At 43.1% G+C, this 19,921-nt stretch overlaps 1 protein-coding gene across 2 annotated transcripts in view; it reads left to right on the top strand.

The window, feature by feature from the left end:
- The first annotated feature begins 8,524 nt into the window (after window positions 1-8,524).
- hm13 (histocompatibility minor 13) overlaps window positions 8,525-19,921 on the top strand; it is a 39,518-nt gene continuing 28,121 nt past the window's right edge. For both annotated transcript variants that reach the window (XM_033041820.1, XM_033041819.1), the window contains exons 1-6: window positions 8,525-8,791; window positions 13,979-14,077; window positions 15,479-15,561; window positions 17,069-17,157; window positions 17,888-17,973; window positions 19,723-19,848. In XM_033041820.1, coding sequence (XP_032897711.1) covers window positions 8,591-8,791; window positions 13,979-14,077; window positions 15,479-15,561; window positions 17,069-17,157; window positions 17,888-17,973; window positions 19,723-19,848 — 684 coding nt within the window. In that variant the 5' untranslated portion in view covers window positions 8,525-8,590. The remainder of the gene's footprint in view (window positions 8,792-13,978; window positions 14,078-15,478; window positions 15,562-17,068; window positions 17,158-17,887; window positions 17,974-19,722; window positions 19,849-19,921) is intronic.

The following is a 19,921-nucleotide window of genomic DNA, read 5'->3' as shown; positions in this document are numbered from 1 at the left end:
TTCCGAGTCTTATTTTAAAGCACAAATTCCAGCACAAATACATAACAGTTGCCATACATAGTTTGGTTTTCGCACCATTATTTAAAGTAACTGATAATCCACCGTATACTTATTTGTAGTTGTTTAGTGTCTAAAGTGCCTATAAAGCAGCAGCAAGTAAGAATTTAATTGTCTGGTTCATATACAATACAATACAATACGGTTTTATTCGTCACATTGCACATAAAGTGCAAGTGAAATGAATTTGCCAGCAGCGATACAATGATAAAGAACACACAAACATACTAAAAATTTAACACAAACATCCTCACAGCATTCATCACTGTGGTGGAAGGCACAAAAATTGGCCTCCATTTTCCCCCGTGGTCGGGACCTCAACCACCCGCAGCCGTCGCTGCGGGCGTCCAGATGGTAAAAGGACAAGGTAAAAAGTCCAGGCAAGTCCAGAATCGGCTCTTCCCCACCTGAGACCGCGGCTTCAGGTTGGTGTAAGCCGCAGGCCGGCGGTCCGATGCATATGACAAATACACACTTTCTTTCTTTACGAATCTATACGGGGATGGGTCTATTTCACAGGAATTAAATTATTTCCAGTGAATAAACTAATTTTTTTTTTAAATCTCAGATAGATTGTGAAACTAATGCTTGAAATAAAGTACTGTTTGTGCACTCAAGAAGAAGAAGAAGAAGAAGAAGAAGAAGCTCTTAGGGCTAAAGGAATCAAAGTGAAGACAAATCGCAACATTTGGAACAAACTATGAGTCCTCGAAACAGTTTACTGATAAATGCCAAAGATTTTGAACGCAGGCCACAATAAAAATAAGCAACATTTAGGAGTGCTGCTTTGATAAACGGAGCACTTGTGTGCAAAGATTTTGTTTACAAAGAAATGGGAATAGATCATATGGGCAGGGTTATGGAAAATAAGTTGGGAGATGCCGATGGTGGTGCATACTACCATAGTTGAGCCAAATGGCCTCTTTCTGTTATGTAAATTATGCAATGCTCTGGAAATTCCCACACTGTGAGTTATTTCGCATAATGTTTGAATAAAAAGCAAAGATAACACAAGGAACATGATATGATAATTGCGATGAGTCATTAGTAAGTTCGTATCTGAAAAATCATATTTTAGGAAACTCTGTATCCAACTATTATTTGCCAGTCTTTGTCTTGCCCCTCCTCTGTTCCATCTTTCTTTTCCCCTCTACAATTATTCTGAAAGAGTGTCCAACCCGAAGTGTCACCGATCTATTTTCTCCAGTGATGCTGCCTGACCCACTGAGTAGATTCTGCATTTCATGCCTCGTGTGAAAGTTGGACTATTATTAATTTCATTAAAAATATTCTCTTGGTTAGTAAATAAACAAGTTATTCAACTACATGTTCCGATGTGATCAGAGAATATGGATTTGTCACACAATGTATGTACAATTATGAAAGGCAAACATACCATTTATCGACGAATAGGAATACCAAAAGTAAACCACCAAAGGTAAACCATCCAGAGAACCAACATTCTTTCAGGTTGTCAGTATAATCACATAGCTCTCTGCATAATAATGTAAAATGAAATTTAGAGATACAGCATGGAAACAGGCCCTTCAGCCCAACAAGTTCATGACAACCATTAATCACCCTTTCACACGAGCCCCATGTTATACTCCTTCCCACCCACTCCCTACATTAGGGTCAATGTTTTATACTGAGGCCAATTAACCTACAAGCCGGCACATCTTTGGGATGTGGGAGGAAACCTGAGACCTGGAGGAAACCCAAGTGAGGTCAGGATCAAACCTGGGTCTCTGGCACTGTGAAGCAGCACCTCTATCATCTGCGCCACTCTGCCACCCCTATTTGGGTGAAAGAGAAAGAACGTTTTTTATGTTGAAAACAATATGGATCTTTAAATCCAATTGATCGACACGGAAATATGGAATCTATTAGATATAATACATTGTATCTAATATCCCCCCCCTCCCGCCACCACCCCTCTTTCCTCCCCTTTGCTCCTCCTGTTTATCCCCTTCACTCAGCACCAATCACCGTACCCCCCCACACTCCCAATTCTGCCACTTTCCTTCCTCTGGCTTTACAATCCTCAACTCTTGAAACCTGTCTCATTCATTCCTTCCTTTCCGAGCTCTGGCCTTTGTTTTAGACCATCTGCCTACAAAGTCAACATGGATTTGTGCCTGGAAGGTCATGTTTGACTAATCTTCTTGAATTTTTTGAAGAGGTTACTCGGGAAATTGATGAGGGTAAAGCAGTGGATGTTGTATATATGGACTTCAGTGAGGCCTTTGACAAGGTTCCTCACGGAAGGTTGGTTAAGAAGGTTCAATTGTTGGGTATTAATGGTGGAGTAGCAAGATGGATTCAACAGTGGCTGAATGGGAGATGCCAGAGAGTAATGGTGGATGGTTGTTTGTCAGGTTGGAGGCCAGTGACTAGTGGCGTGCCACAGGGATCTGTATTGGGTCCACTGTTGTTTGTTATGTACATCAATGATCTGGATGATGGTGTGGTAAATTGGATTAGTAAGTATGCAGATGATACTAAGATAGGTGGGGTTGTGAATAATGAAGTAGATTTTCCAAAGTCTACAGAGAGATTTATGCCAGTTGGAAGAGTGGGCTGAAAGATGGCAGATGGAGTTTAATGCTGATAAGTGTGAGGTGCTACATCTTGGCAGGACAAATCAAAATAGGACGTACATGGCAAATGGTAGGGAATTGAAGAATGCAGGTGAACAGAGGGATCTGGGAATAACTGTGCACAGTTCCCTGAAAGTGGAATCTCATGTAGATAGGGTGGTAAAGAAAGCTTTTGGTGTGCTGGCCTTTATAAATCAGAGCATTGAGTATAGAAGTTGGGATGTAATGTTAAAATTGTACAAGGCATTGGTGAGGCCAATTCTGGAGTATGATGTACAATTTTGGTTGCCTAATTATTGGAAGGATGTCAATAAAATAGAGAGAGTACAGAGGAGATTTACTAGAACGTTACCTGGGTTTCAGCAACTAAGTTACAGAGAAAGGTTGAACAAGTTAGGGCTTTATTCTTTGGAGCGCAAAAGGTTAAGGAAAGACTTGATAGAGGTCTTTAAAATGATGAGAGGGATAGACAGAGTTGACGTGGATAAGCTTTTCCCACTGAGAGTAGGGAAGCTTCAAACAAGGGGACATGACTTGAGAATTAAGGGACAGAAGTTTAGGGGTAACATGAGGGGGAACTTCTTTACTCAGAGAGTGGTGGCTGTGTGGAATGAGCTTCCAGTGAAGGTGGTGGAGGCAGGTTCGTTTTTATCATTTAAAAATAAATTGGATAGTTATATGGACGGGAAAGGAATGGAGGGTTATGGTCTGAGCGCAGGTATATGGGACTAGGGGAGAATACGTGTTCGGCACAGACTAGAAGGGTCGAGATGGCCTGTTTCCGTGCTGTAATTGTTATATGGTTATATGGTTATAAAGCCCCTCCCCCTCGCCTATGTCGACCTATTACCTGCCACACTTTGTCCTGCCTTTCCCCTTTTCCAGCTTTCTTCTCCCCCATACAATCAGTCTGAAGAAGGATCTCAACCCGATATGTCACCTACCCATATTTTCCAACGATCCTGCCTGACCTGCTGAGCTACTCTAGCAGTTTATGCCCTTTTATGACATGAAGCCAATTTTGAAAGTTGGGTTATTAACTATCTATCTATCTATCTATCTATCTATCTATCTATCTATCTATCTATCTATCTATCTATCTATCTATCTATCTATCTATCTATCTATCTATCTATCTATCTATCTATCTCTCTGATCTTGTGCTCTTCCGGTTTGCGGGGTTTTTCTATTTGCGCAAAAACGGTACGCGATAGTGCTACGATTTTGACCAGGTTGCTCACCATTCTCTTGTGCTGCGAGTGCAACAAGTTTCGTTCGGATCATTGGTATATTGTAAAAGATATCGAGGTTTAAAAATCTGCGTGCGCAGATTCCGTCAGTCAGCAGGTTGGTCTCTTTTCCAGTCAGATGGGTCTCTTCTCCATGCCATGGCCGGGATAGCAACGCCCCTTCCTGCCCCACCGGCGGCGGCCTGTCCCGCCTCACTCACAAACTCCTCTCTCCCATCCTCACAGTAACTTGTCTATCGTCTCCCCCACCACCAGCGGCGACCGCGGGGTGGGGTTCAGTGGAGGTCCAGTGGAAGCCCAACGGAGGCCCTAGTCCCATCTCTCTCTCTCCCTCATCACTCACTCTCTCTCTCCCGCTCTCTGTGGCAATGGCAGTCCCGTCTACCCGTCCCCCCGGGTCCATCTCCTCCGCCACCGCTGTTGCGGTAGCTCACCCTCACGGTCTTCTCGGAGGAGATCTTCTCCACCAGCTCATCGAGACTCGTTGTGCCCACCGTGACGAACACCGACTCCATCTCCCTACCCCCCCCGAGCAGGTATGCAGGTAGGCGGGTGGGCAGGACAGGGACGGGCCAAGCGGCAGCAGAGGGTGGTCGGACAGGACGGGGATGGGCCGAGCGGCGGCTTAACCAGAGTGGGCAGACACTGCAAACTGGTCCAATCGTCAAATCAACGGGAACTAAACCACAACTAACAATTAATGACCTGTGGAGGAAGGAACTGCAGATGCTGCTTTTTATGGATGGAGGGAGGGAGTGACTGAGAGTGTGGGAAAGGAGAGCGAGGGAGGGATCAGTGGAGGGGAGGAGGAGAGGGGAAAGAAGAGGGAGGGTGAAGAGGAGGGGGAGGGAGTGCTGGGGATGAGGGGAAATGAGCCGTACCTGCGCAGTTAGGGGCTATGCATGAGTGGTGCAATATTGCATTGGAGGGACGGGTTGCATTGGGGGAACGGGTGAGGGGTGGAATATTGCATTTGGGAACCTGTTGCATTGGGGGACCAGGCCTCCCGTGTGACAGGGACCCAACAGGTCCCGCTTAGTCTAGTTAATCATTAAAAATCTTCTTAGGTAATAGATAAACAAGTTATTAATGTGCAAATACACAAAGCACTGGAACATAGAAACTGCTGAATGAGAGAACACACCGTCAATCTTTCTTGCCTGTGGTCTGCTTGTATCCATTGCTGATAGAACTACAACCAAAAGACCATAACAATCTATTTTACCAATTAGTCTGCATCAGGCTCAACTAAACACAAGAAACCCATTGTGTCCAAATCATGTGTAGGAAGGAAATGCAGATGCTGGTTTACATCGAAGATAGACACAATATGCTGGAGGAACTCAGCAGATCATGCAGCATCTCTGGAGAAAAGGAATAGGTGACATTTCAGGTAAAAACTCTCACCTATTCTTTTTCTCTAGAGATGCTGACTGACCCGCTGAGTTACTCCAGCATTTTGTGTCTATCTTCAGAATCATTGTTCTTTTCATAAATAATACATATTTAGCATGTTTCTCTTCAATTATTCTTTCACTGTTTATGTTTAGGTTTAATATTGTCACGAGTACCGAGGTACAGTGAAAAGCTTTGTTTTGCATGCTGTTCAATCAGATCAGATTATGCATGCATGAAGATAATCCAGCCAACCCCATACAATTGATAGAGTGAAGAGAAAGATGCCGTGTGCGGATCATATGTGTAAGAAAATGAATAGCTCATTTCCAGTTTTTCTTGAGTGTATTGCTTACTGAAATGCTGGTTCCATGCGTGAGTTTTGAATTTGAATTCAGGCTGTGTCCTTTGGTCTTCCCGTGACTCATCAGATGAGAGAAAGTGAAGTGATTAGCAGTTGCTGCAATTCTGCAGTCAGCAAATCTGCCATCTCACCTGCTCTGGCCTACTTATGACCCACCTGCATGTTCCTTAAAATAGACTAGGAAGCAGTCAGAGAGAGACAAAAAAATGTGAATCATGCTAGCAACATTCACGTCTGATGAACAAGTGTATATTAATTAAAATAAGCTTATTGTTTGTGTTTGCTTTTTGTTAAGAACATATTAACTGCCATGTTTCTCTACACTATGACTGTACTTCAGAAATATTGCATTAGTTGGTAAAAAAAATCCTTTTCCCTATCGTGAAGCAAGTTTCTATTTAAATGCAAGATTTTTCCTTATAGATAGAAGCTATTTTTGCCTTATTCCATGAAAACTAGCCTGAAAGTGCCTACACTAGTATACTGTAGAAACCAGGAAATGCAGATGTTGGTTCACACAATAGGACACAAAGTACTGGAGTAACTCTGCAGGTCAGGCAGCATCTCTGGAGAATATGAATAGGTGACATATCAGGTCTAGACTGTTCTGTAGCTGACCCTGCATTACCCGCTGTGTTACTTCAGCACTTTGTGTCTTTATTTAAGGGCGGAATTGCCTAAGGTTCTTAGCCCTCGTAACTATTTCGGAGATCCATAAATATACAAGACAGGATTTGGTGACAACTACTCCAATTTTTGGAATCCATTGAACTCCCAACCCTGGGAGTTCCAGGATTTAGATCTAGTGACAGATGAAGGGATACAGTACATTTTCAGCACAGGATGTGTGTGGACTTCGAGGAAAGCCTGAGGATGGAGGAGTACCCATGTCCCAGCTGCCTACGTCCGTCTTGCTCTCAGTGGCCACAGTTTGGGTTGTGCTGTTAGAATAACCCAAACAAGCAACTGCAGCCACTATATGCCACTGATACAGACAATTAATATTGTCTACCAAATAGGCATCTTATTGCGTCGATTTTCTTTTACATTGTTGAAACTTTAATTATATACCAGTGGAGAGTATTCCATCGCTTTATTGGTGGAATGTGTTTGAGGAGACAGAAAGCAGGTCATTTGCTGCAAGATACCCAGCCCCTTAACTTATTCTTGTTGCCATATAGGCTTGGAAGCAAGGGGCTGGTTCAGTTGAGCCTCTCATCATCAGTGGCCCAAGAATGTCAGTGGTGGTCTACTCAGCAATTGCAATGCTGTTGAATATTAAGGAGAAGAGGTTAGGCTCTCTGTTACAGGTGATGGTTATTGTCTAGCAATAATATTGTCTGAATTATACTTGCCATTTATTATCTTCCGAGATCTCGCTGCAAGCAAGTTTGAATAATTCATTTACTATGGAGTTACAAATGAAATTGAACATTGTACAATCATCAGCAAGCATTCCCACTTCTGACCATGGTAGAAGGATGGTCAGTCAAAGATGGTTGACTCCTGTACACTCGACCATACCTGACCCGAAACATCACATATCCATGTCTTCCAGAAATGCTGCTTGAACCACTGAGTTACTCAGTGTTTTGTGTTTCCTTGGAAAATAGCATCTGAAGTTCCTTGTTATTACACAACCATCTTAATTTTGTGTGAGGTATGATTCCAACCACTGGAGTAGTTGCCCCCAAATCCTGTCGTGTTGTATATTTATAGAATAGTTATGAGACCTATGAACTTCATGCCCTTAATAAAAAGAACAAAGTGCTGGAGTAACTCAGCGGGTCAAGCAGAGCCAGGCTGCAGAACAGTCTTTAACCTGACACTTCACAGATCCATGTTCTCCAGAGATGCTGCCTGACCAGCTGAGTGTCTTTTTGTGTAAACCAGCATCAGCAATTCCTTGTTTCTGCAGTGTACAGATGCAGGCACATTGCGGCTTTTTCCATGGGATCAGACAGTCAAATTGCCTTCTTTGTTTTGTAAAACAGCATCAGCAGGTCCTTGTTTCTATAGTGTACAGTTGCAGCACTTTTGGGCTGTTTCCATTGGAATGGGCAGTCATCTTATCCTTTTGTAAACCAGCATCTACAGTTTTTGTTTCTAAAATGTTTCTTGTCTGGTTTAGAGGTATTTAGATTAATCATAAGATTATTGATTTAATTTCCATGGCTCAGATATCCTATTGCAACCTCACTGTAAGAAATGGCAAGTATGTATTCATGTATGCATGAATGAATGCTTGGTACGGGAACCTGAGCATCCAGGAGTGGAAAAGGCTGCAACAAGTTGTAAACACTGCCCAGTCCATCATCAGCTCTGACCTCTGTACCATTGAGTGGATCTATCGCAGTCGCTGCCTCAAAAAGGCTGCCGACATCATCAAGGACCCACACCATCCTGGTCACTCACTCATCTCTCCGCTGCCATCAGGTAGAAGGTACAAGAGCCTGAAATCTGCAACATCCAGGTTCAGGAACAACTTCTTCCCCACAGCCATCAGACTATTAAACACAACTTCCAACAAACTCTGAACTATAACAGCCTATTGCCCTTTATCTGTTTATTTATATGTGTGTGTATATATATATAATTCCATGGTATATGGACACACTGATCTGATCTGTATTTAAGCCTACAATATTCTGTTGTGCTGCAGCAAGCACGAATTTCATTGTCCTATCTGGGACACATGACTATAAACTCTCTTGACTTGACTTGAAAGCATAACCAGACAGCTATCAAAAGAAAGAGAGAGGTACCTTTTGTTGTCAAAGAGGCAATTGTGCCTGGGCGGTTGCTATGGGCACTTAGCCGGTTGCTAGGGCGGTGACGCGGCCTCCGGGCGGCCCGACGTCACGTCCGCTGCCGGGTGTGAAGGAAACGTGGCCTTTCGACAAGACTCTTGTCAGCGAGCGAACATGGCGGAGACGGGCGGCCCGGCTATCACCGACAGTGCGCTCAATGTCACGCTCAACGACACCCAGGAGGCCGCCAATGCCACCGCCAAGTTCGTGGCGACTCCCGAGGGGACGGCCGTCGCCTATGGAAGCCTGGTGATCATGGCGCTGCTGCCCATCTTCTTTGGGGCCTTGCGTTCGGTGAACTGCGCCAAGTCCAAGGTAAGGTGCGGCGGGCCCGCTTACCATGTCTGCACGGCAGGGGCACAGGGACTATCCGGCCGAACGCATGCACCTTTATATCTTGTGGCCAGCGATTAAAAAATATGTAATGCTGAAGCCAAGAGTAGGTGAGGGATGTTTACCTCAGCTGGGCAGGGTTTAGATAAGGACACAAAGTGCTGGAGTAACTGGGCAGCATCTTTGGAGAACATGGATAGGAGAAGTTGCGGGTCGGGACCCTTCTTCAGACTGATTGTAAGGGGAGGGGGGAACCTGGGGAGAGGAGGAAAGCTGAAAGAGGAAGGGTGGGACAGGGCCCTTAACATTTCAGGACTCAACGTTGGAGCGCACAAGAAACTGCAGATAGCCTACAAAAAAAGGAACAAAGTGCTTGAATAACTCGGGTAAATAGAACTGCAAATGCTCTTTTACAAAACAAAATTGCAAAATGTAGGAGTAACTCAGTTGATCACGCAGCATCTCTTAAGACATGTCAGAATCCTCCGCATGTGGACCTGCTGAGTTATCCCAGCACTTTTTCCTGGAATAAGTTCTTGTAGGACATGAAGGCCATAAAGATGTGCAGAAAATATTTGCATCAGTGCTTCCTGTAATTATGGTTATATGGGAAGGCTAAGGAAGTTGTGGACAGCTAAAATAAATTTGGGGGTTTAAAATGTTGACTCTTTTGGATAAATTAAAGCTACGCACAAGTTCAAGTGGTAGGAACGATTGGCTACAAATTATTTAAAATAATGACTTTCACATGACAGTTTTATGTAAATAATGTGCAGTTAGAGTTTGCATAGATCTAGTGATAAATGCAGATTCAACTTTAGTCACAAAGTAAATTGTATGAATGAAGTAAAATTGCAGAGAGTAATAATTGGGGGTTCTTCCACTTCCTGTCAACTCCCCCAAGATCAGCTGCTCGCTATGGACAATTTGCATTTGCCAATTAACTGACCGGCATGTCATTGGTATGGAGGAAGAAATTGCAACTGAAGGAAGCCCATTGGGGCACAGGAGAACATGCAAACTTCCCACTGACAGCACTGGGGGTCAAAGTTGAACCCAGGCACTGGAGTTGTGAGGCGGGCTTGCTGGATTACCAATGACTTAATTTACAGAAATCTGACTTTGTACAAATTATCCCGCACTTTTGAAGCAATTTGTAAGCTAGTAACAAAATGTTTCATGGCATTCATCATTGACTGGGTATAGGATGATGGGGTAATGTTAGCATAATTATTGAATATAGAACAGTACAGCACAAGACAGGCCCTGTGGCCCACAGTCCATGCCAAACATGATGCCAAGGCCATCACATATGTACCTGTACGTAACCCATATCCCTCCTTTCTCACGCTTTTAAATGCTGCTAAAGTATTTGCTTCAACCACCTGAACTGGCAATGTGTTCCAGGACTTGCTATTGTCTGTGTATCTCCTGAAATAATTATATAAGGTGTATGTCTAAGCAGTAGGATAAGGGTTACAATAGACACAACTGGACATTACTGACTTGAGTAGAAATTAGCTTACCGACAGTTGTCGGGAATGGAACCCTAACCCGAGGGCTGCCTTTATTAGTTAAGTCACTGTATTGCTTGTCTGTGCTTCCAAGAAATACAACTCGTCTCTGTGGGGAGATGCAAGTTTTAACCTAGTTTGTGGCAGTCTTGGAATCCAATTAATTTTAGCCCATTCAAACCAGTTAGCTGATAATAATAGCAGATGAGTTTTAAGTATTTTTTTAATTTCAAATTTTAATCCACAAGACACATAAAATAAATTTTGACATAAACATCCACCACAGTGACTCCTCCACATCCCTCACTGTGATGGAAGGCAAAAAAAAAGTTCAATCTCTTCCCTTAGTTCTCCCGCGTTCGAGCCTTCCGTTGACGGGGCGATCTTGGCTCCCGTAGCCGGCGGCGTTCAGGCCCTCCACGTCGGGGCGATCAAGCTCCATATCGGGGGGGTGTCTCCGCTCCCCCACGTCGGGCGATCTGACCCCGGGTCAGGGCTGGTCGAACCTTCTGCGTCGTTGGAGCTTCCCGACATCTACCTGAGACTGCGAGCTCTCGATGTCGAAGTTCACAGGCCGCAGTTGGAGCGTCGATCCCAGGCAAGGGATCGGATCCGATGGTAAGTCCACGGCCCCAGGGTGGGGCACAAAGTCAATCCCGAGCAAGGCCTCCAGCTCCATGATGTTAGGCCGCAGAGCGACCGGAGATATGATCTGGAAAACAATCGCATCTCCAGCAAGGTAAGAGATTTAAAAAAAAATTCCCTGACCCCTCCCCCACCCCCACATAAGACAAACAGAGAACATTAACACAAACTTTTAAAACACACTAAAAATAACAAAGAAAAGACAGACAGACTGTTGACGAGGCTGACATTGTGCGGTGCCCCCTGGTGGTACCTGGAGCCTTTCTGCACAAGTTCCACCTCATTGCAGACCCAAGGGCAATGTAAAATGGAATCAAACAAGGCTGTGCCTTCATTCTGACTTAAACTCTCCAGAAAATCGAACACTTAATTTGCAGTAAGCATTCTTGCTGGAATGGAGGTAATCAATCAGACAAGTGAAAACCACCCACTCTATTGCCCTTTCTCCAGAAGCAAAGTCACTCCAATCTTCCTTGAGGTCCATGTCAAATCATATATGGACAAGCCAATGATTGGGGTATGTTTCCACATAAACAAAGGCGCTGAACTAAACTCTGTGCTAATATTTAATGTTGCACCCCAGCTAGATAGGTATGTAAAATCTTAGAAAATGAGCAACAACAGTGAGAAAATTTGCCATCGCCTCCAGAATACCAATCCACCTAATGAAAATAAAATTCAGGCATAATTCAAGCTATGCATCACAACTTTAGATATGTGTATCAGTTCTTTTCAGCCTCCGATGCTCGCGGGAAATGATCCAAGTTTCTCCAAATTCTCCTTATTGCTAATACACTCCAATCCAGGCAACATCCTCCTTAAACTCTTATACATGCTCTCCAAAGCTTCTGTAATTTTCTGCAATTGGTCAACCAGAACGACACAAAATACTCCAATGTGGCATATTCAAAGCCCTCTCCCTCTCTCTCTCCCTCTCCCTCTCCCTCTCCCTCTCCCTCTCCCTCTCCCTCTCCCTCTCCCTCTCCCTCTCCCTCTCCCTCTCCCTCTCCCTCTCCCTCTCCCTCTCCCTCTCCCTCTCCCTCTCCCTCTCCCTCTCCCTCTCCCTCTCCCTCTCCCTCTCCCTCTCCCTCTCCCTCTCCCTCTCCCTCTCCCTCTCCCTCTCCCTCTCCCTCTCCCTCTCCGCTTGTGGTTGGTCATAAACAGCATGGCAACAGACCCTTTAGTTTGTGTTGACTATCAAACATCCATTCACATTAATATCCCCCCCCCCCCCCCCCCCAAAAAACATTAGAGAAAAAGATAAACTTTGTCAGTATTTGGTTAACACAGGGATTGGATGTTCATTGCAAATGAAATACAGTAAGTTAATAGGTACCACATCATTGGGTTGTCTAGAGCTCCTCATGACGATTTCCTGACTCCTATGTTTTCTTTTTACAGTTTAGGATTATTTATGCTGGCCCCATGTATCTTATTTGCACAGTGAAATTTCACACTAGAACTGACTGTGATAGCATCTTGAAATTGCTCACTGAACGCCTTACTACAAAGTAAGTAATGGCAAGGTCCTAGCACATACTGTCCATTTTCAAAGTCATTTTGTGTCACATTTAAATCTCAAACAAAATTTAGAACAAAAAGTTGAGAGTTTTTTTCTTGTATTGTAGCCAAGCCACTACTATGGCAATGAGCGTGAAAAAAAGGCTAAACATCGGGCTTAAAACTCTCTTTAATTTGATTTCATAGGATTCCATTTTGCACATCTTTATTCCCCTTATCATGTACATGGTCGACATCTTGATTGTAATCATGTATAGTATTTCCGCTGACTGAAGACTACTCCTATAGTTTCCTACCAAGTTAACACCCTGAATGAAGTTGGCCTCCAGATTGTAGATCTGCCTTTTTACCAGTATACCCTTATCTTCCCACCAGCAGCAACCCATTGTGTGCCTCTAGCTAATTTCCCAACGAAGCTGCTCTTTGAAGATTGCCTTCTCATGCTGCCATGTTTGAGAAGGTCTGGTTAGTAAACATCCCTTGAATGCCAGTCTTTCAGCATCCGCTGCACCATTTCTACTTACTTTAAACGCATCAAATATCAACAACAGGTTGAATGGCTTCCGTTGCCTGTCAAAAGTCCGCCACTGATTATGTTTAATGTTTATGCAGATATTTGGTAAAGAGATCTGCAGTCCATGTTGAACTACTTGGATTGTCATCAATGAGTTTTATAAATCATGATGAACTTTAACAAAATGCTGATTTGGCCACAAACTGAGCATTGTAACTTCTAGGATCTGGACAGAAAGAAACAGTGCAAGAGTCATGGATTGGGGTGCATGTGTGAATGTCAAAATAACGAAATGATTTGATGAATCCTTTCTTGTAAAGTATATGGTTAAGGTGCAGCATCCACTGTACATGGGTAGCAGTGGAGGAGATTCAAATGGAATGAAAATTAACTGCAGTTGCTGTTGTATGCCAGAGATAGACACGGTCAGGCAGCGTCTTTGGAGAAGATGGATAGGTGACGTTTTGGGTTGGGGTGAATGGGTAGGTGACGTTTTGGGTCTGGTCTGAAGAAGGATCCTGACCTGAAACGTCAAGTATTCATTTTCACCAAAGATGCTACCTGACCTGCTGAGTTACTCCAGCATTTTGTCTATCTTTGGGAAAGACTTTACCTGCAGTTCATTTTTATTTTTTTTTACATTTTATCAATCTGAAGAAGGGTCCCGACGTGAAACATCCTCCATCTCCAGCATTTTCTTCAGATTCCAATGGATGTGGATAAACATCTGAAAGGAAGGAATATGCAGGATTATGATGACAAGGCAAGGAAACGGAATTGGCTCCATTATTCTGAATTGATGTGGAATTGACAAGTATGGAGGGCACCCTCTATGAGATTCTGTAAAATGTAATAGTAATGCCTGGTGAGGAAAAAATACTCTGTGTTCCAATTACATTCTCTCAAATCAAGCTGTCTGATTATCCTAAATATTAAACACTGTATTCTTAACACTCACTTACTTTACATTTGCAGAATTCCTGTGATATGCCTGAGACCATTACAAGTCGAGATGCAGCCAGGTTTCCTATCATTGCTAGCTGTACACTGTTTGGCCTTTATCTTTTTTTCAAAGTAAGTTTATTTTGCATACTTTTCCTTTTTGGATGCTCAGCCCTCAGATTAGTGTATCTTTCAGTCATGTACTTTGAACTTTATTTGTTATCCTAATTTGTAGCAGTAATAAACGAGTTTGGTATTCCGAAAAACGCAAGGAATCATGGGATTTGTCAAAGGTCATTCGCGGGGGGGAAAAAGCGAACGGGGGTGTGGAGTGTAACAGTGAGAGAGAGAGAGAGGGGGGGGGGGCAGATGCGAGTGGGAGAAGGGGAGAAACTGGAGAGGTGGGGGAGAGAAAAGGCGGGTTTGTGTTTTGCTCACAGATGTGTTTAGTTTAACATTCCGCGGAGAGTTCCGGAGTTTGCACATTGGTTGCAGAGGCGGGCAATGTCCCCCAGTCCCTCCCTCCAGTCCGGGGAGGGGGTGGAGAGATTGTCCTAGTGCCAGGGAGTTCTTATGGAAACCGGGTGTCCGGGACCTGCAGTGAAGCTGCGATAACGAGTTCCCCTCCCCCGTACTCGATGTAAACCACCGCCAGCCCCATTTTCTCCACATCGGCAATGAATTTGTACTTGAGGCGGGGGCTGTGGGAGGGGACAGGCAGAGCGGCTTGGAGCCGGGGGAGTTAGAGGCCGAGGCTGCGGCCTAGTCCTTGCCCCTGGTCCAGCTCCTCTCCCTCCCCGTGGGCCCGGAGCAGCAGCGCCGCCGCACCCAGTCCCAGCTTCGCCTTTACCCGCAGACAGGCAACCCTCTGTAGGAAGGAACTGCAGATGCTGGTTTACACCGAAGGTAGACACAATGTGCTGGAGTAACTCCGCGGGACGGGCAGCATCTTTGGAGAAAAGGAATAGGTGACGTTTCGGGTCGAGACCCTTCTCCAAAGATGTTGCCTGACCCGCTGAGTTACTGCAGCATTTTGTGTGTATCCCCGTTTATGACTGGTGCTCCGCGTTCGCCGGCACCGAGGGAGTTAATCGATAGCCACTGGATAAGGCGAGAGGTGCAACTGACAGTCCCCGGCCCGTCGGGGAACGGATTCCTCAGGAGTTGGAGCAGAGTTGTGCTGAAGTTAGCGTTGGCTGTAAGCCTGGGGCCGCCACTGCTCCGGGCCGGTGTTCCGTCTCCCAGGACATTTTTGACCCCCCCCGAACAGGGATGGGACACCCGGGAGGGGACGGTAGTGAGATCACCCGTTCGCACTTGTTCTACATTATCTAACTCCAGTAGCAATTCAACAGCGCTTTCAACGCCGGAGACCCGGGTTCGATCATGACTACGGATGAAACACAGGTCTGTATACACACAGCAGCTCAGCTGTTTATCGCGAATGACCTATGATCTGGGCATGCGCAGTTGGAATACCAAACTCGCTTATTGCTGAATTTTTAAACTTATTGCCACAATTTTTGTTTTCAGATATTTTCTCAAGAGTACATCAATCTGCTCCTATCCATGTATTTTTTCGTACTTGGCATATTGGCTTTGTCTCACACTTTAAGGTATGTGATTCTTATAATATTGGAGTAAAATTGTATTGAGGAAAAATAGACTTTTAAAAAATGTGTTTTCAATTTTTCTGTCTTTCATAAATGTCTTTCTTTATAAAGATTCATCTACTTGACTGGTATACAGGGGGAAATGTTGCAGTCATTTATGGGTGTAATGATTCAATGTTTCAGCTTCGATGCTGAACACAAGTCGACTTTTCTATGATTTGATTTCAATGTTTTAAAAATTAAATAAATAGGAAATTGATTCATGAGTGAACTGATATCTTAAGTTAGACATGGCACATTTATTGCTAAGTTATTGGGCTAGGCTTTTTTAATGTGTTTTGTATGCCTTACAGTATTCACTGTTCATAGAATCCTTTTCTGAAATGGGAATTTAGTTTAGAGGTACGGTCATAACTCTAAAGTGGCAAAACTAAAGCATTCAGGTGAGAAATTATCTCACCTGATTGCTCCATGCACTTAATTTCCTTGCTTGTTCTTGTTCCCAATGCTGTTTTGATTTGATTGCTAGCCTTTTTGCTTTTTGAATTACAAGTTTTGTTTTCACGTCACTTCAGGATTGCATTACGTTTTTATGCATTATGTAGGCAATGTTGCGGCTGTAGAAATGCATAAAACTGAGGATAGACGCAGTGCTGGGTCAGGCAGCATCCTTGAGAAAAAGAACAGATGCATACAATTGAAATTGAGTTAGTCTGTTTAGTTGGATGTATAAGGTCCAATAATACTATGGAAATTGTTTAGTACATGTCACGGTTACTGTTTATCATTGAGCACATCTCTTGCTTTATGATAATAAAAATATGGCTATAAGTAAATTATTCTGTTTGGTTATGCAAATAACTCAAAAGCAATTTAATGCCTGTGTGGTACCATGGGCATAGATTTAGAATTGCAATATAATAAGAACATGGAAATGAAATCAAGATTATTTTAAATTATGATAAAAACGAATTTAATCAATAATTTATCCTCTTGCTTGTGATTGAGGACTGCTGGAAATGTATCAAAATGGTGAACTAGTTATTTTTCGTGGGTGGCATATGGCTAGTTGGAATTACTGTTGTCCCAACATGGCCTGTCTCGGTATACAAGACCGCACAAGGACTCTGATAAAGTGCACCAGACTTTCCCGTTTCTCTTTTAGCCTTGCCCTTGACAGCAGAGGGACAACAATGAAATTTGGTGGTTTGACAAGTTGGGGAAGATTGTTGTAATCTCAGTGTGATAGCACTGATCAGGGCTGATGTTACTCCAACTGTTCATGAACTACTTTAAATAACTGACTGGGACCAACCTTAATCAGCTGGACATTGTACTATAATTTGAATGTAACCAGAAAAGACAGTCTTGTCTGATGACATTGAGTGATTATCATGCCTACAAAAAGACAATGTTAACTATTATTGAGCTACTTATGATTATTAATGGAACTCAAAAGAAAAATTGGATCATAACGTGAACGCTGAATTTTTTTTTCCATCTGTTTCAGTCCAGCTATGAATAAAATATTTCCTGCAAACATACCAAACAAACAGTATCAGCTGCTTTTTACTCAGGGAGCAGGGGAAACCAAGGAGGGTAAGTACCATGCAATTTAACTTGTTAACTAAAACCGTGTACACAAATTTATTTTAGGATCAGCGGATAACATGAATGACTTTCTAGTGAGCATGACTGCACTCCAGTATAGGATTATCATGTCCATGCGATGGCACGGTCAAAAGGAATGGTAATATTCACTTTATATTCTGGAGGATTTGTTGTTTTTTGTGGCTGCAATAACCAGCTTTTGCTAAAAATAATTGGTAAAAGTTGCTGCCCAAGATGAAGTAAACATGGCATTGAAAATAACTAGGTTTGGATCTGTGACATTTCATGATTCCATTGTTGAGGTGTTCTTTGCAGAGAGTGGTAGATACTTGTTCAGGCTGAGTGTTGCAACTAAAGTGATTGTAATGCCTGACATTAGAAGCATTCTTTATGGGATTTGCTTTAAAGTACCATCAATGCAGCCTGGATGAAGTGGTAACAACTTTTGCTTGTGTTTTGAAGATTCAGATCAACTTGAATAAATATTGCTGATAACTAAAGCTTGGCATTAAAAGGCTGACATTGCTGGAGGTTGAAGCTCTTGGTTGTATAATTGACAATTAGCCTGAAGGTCAATCAATAATGTGTAGATTATTTTGGAGTGTCTGATCCTTAACAATGGTATACGATTAATTTGAAAAGTAAAAATGGGGGTTCTTCCTGGCAGCACCAAGAAAATCTAAGTTTTTCTTAAACCAAGATATATTTATTTTTCCAGAAATCGTCAACTATGAGTTTGACACCAAAGATATGATCTGTTTGGGTTTTAGCAGTGTGGTTGGAGTCTGGTATTTGCTGAAAAAGGTAAGAAGAATATTCTAAATAACCATTTAATAATCTTGAATCATCCTTGTTCGTAATCCTTGCCCTGATGTGTTTGTAGAATATGTGTTTGTTGACGAATCCTTGCCCTGATGTGTTTGTAGAATATGGACAGCTTGGTACTATACAACAGTAATTGGTAGTTTGGCTAGTTTTCTGCCAAACTCTCTAATATTACAAGGTTGTGATTGGCGCAGGGTTAGTTTCCATACCTCTTGCATTTTGTTCTGAACGACGCTAATTATTTTACAGGTGCAATTTAACTAATTTACCCAAAGAAAATTTGATTTAAGATCTCTTAACCCATCTTAATTTCAGCATGTTTCTTAAATTATTCTTGAGTCTTCACTTGGCTTTCTGGAAATCGCTTCCATACCTTTTTACCTGAGTGTTGCGTGGAATTGTGAATGTTTCTAGCAAGATTCCATGATTTTCACAATGTGATGTTGAAATGGATGTGGTAGGGAATTTGTGGAGATACAAATTATCGGGCATTCTGGTGGGAAAGAGGAATTTAAGATCAAGGATGAGCCAAGATCTTGCTGAATGAGTGACCTTGTTTGAGGTAGTGCTGCTATTCTTTGAATCCCATCTAAAATTGGTTGGGATGCCTTCAGTAATTATGACTTTTTTTCATAACTGCGGACAGTGCTTTTGCTCTTTTGTTTTCTGACCTTTTGAATTTTAGCTATTGTTTGGTAACTTGGCCTTGAGCAACGTTTTTGAAAACTGAGTATATGAGCCTGCATCTTCAGCAAATGAAGGCCACCGGTCCCATTTGCAAGGCTTGGTAGAGATATGGTATTACAACTTGTTTAAAAGTAGGCTATTTATGCAGTAAATAGGTTTGGGTCACTTAGAAATATGTAAAGTTAATCTCAAAAGTAATTGTTCCTCTTTCATTGCTGTAACTGCCTGTGAGAATAACACAAAAGTAGAAGATTAGTATTCTGCCAATTTCCTCCAGAATAAAATGCTTGGATTGTCAACTCTATTAAAAGTCTTTCATGTAAGCACCCATGTCTGATTGCTTCGAACCTGACAGATGAATTTTTGGTTGAAGCCTCTAATACATTCATTGGTAACTCTGCTTCGAAAGACCATGCTTCTGTGCCACAGTGAGGTCTCCAGGGTCTTTGCACGCGTTGGCAACGTCTGCTGTGGCTGACCAGCCCAATTCTCGAGTGAGTCTTTGCCGCAATGGGAACAGATAAAGGAGGCTGTTGGGGATGTAGAACCTTGTTTCTTGCCGCCGCCCCTCTTCTCTGAAGCACGCACATTCCTGCCCACATCCGCCCTCCTAATGCCTTCCTGGACAATCTCACGCCATGTGGAGCAATCCTCTGTCGCAGCCTCCCAGTAGTCAGTGTTGATGCCACAAGCCTTCGTATCCCGCTTGCAGGCATCTTTGAAGAGGAGAGCAGGCCCTTCAATGCACAGAGTGCCAGTTGCAAGCTGGTGGTACAAGATGTCCTTTGGCATGGGGCCATCCTCCATTCTTCGAACATGGCCAAGCCATCGGAAGCGTTGCTGACTCAGCAGAGTACATGCTGGGGATTTCAGCACTGTAGGATGCTGCTGTAGGGGATGTCTGTAATACATTCATGAATAAATAGAACTATTACTTATATTGACAGGGTTTAAATGAAATGTACAGTAATGAAAATCTCAGTATTTCATGCAAGTGATATGATCATGCGTGTCTTTCAATGCTTTTCTGTTATATTGCAGCATTGGATTGCAAACAATCTGTTTGGATTGGCATTTGCTCTCAATGGTGTTGAGCTTCTGCATCTCAACAATGTAAGCACAGGATGTATCCTCCTCGGTGGGCTTTTTGTCTACGATGTATTCTGGGTAAGTGTGTTTGTTTCTTCTTTGGTTCTGTTTTTCCTGCATGTTGCTTGGTCAAAAGAGCAAGTAGCCATCT

This window comes from Amblyraja radiata, chromosome 23 (assembly GCF_010909765.2).
Source record: "Amblyraja radiata isolate CabotCenter1 chromosome 23, sAmbRad1.1.pri, whole genome shotgun sequence".
In the NCBI taxonomy this organism is placed as follows: Eukaryota; Metazoa; Chordata; class Chondrichthyes; order Rajiformes; family Rajidae; genus Amblyraja; species Amblyraja radiata.
The sequence above is the reverse complement of the archived record's forward strand: the minus strand, read 5'-3'. Positions and strand labels throughout refer to the sequence as shown.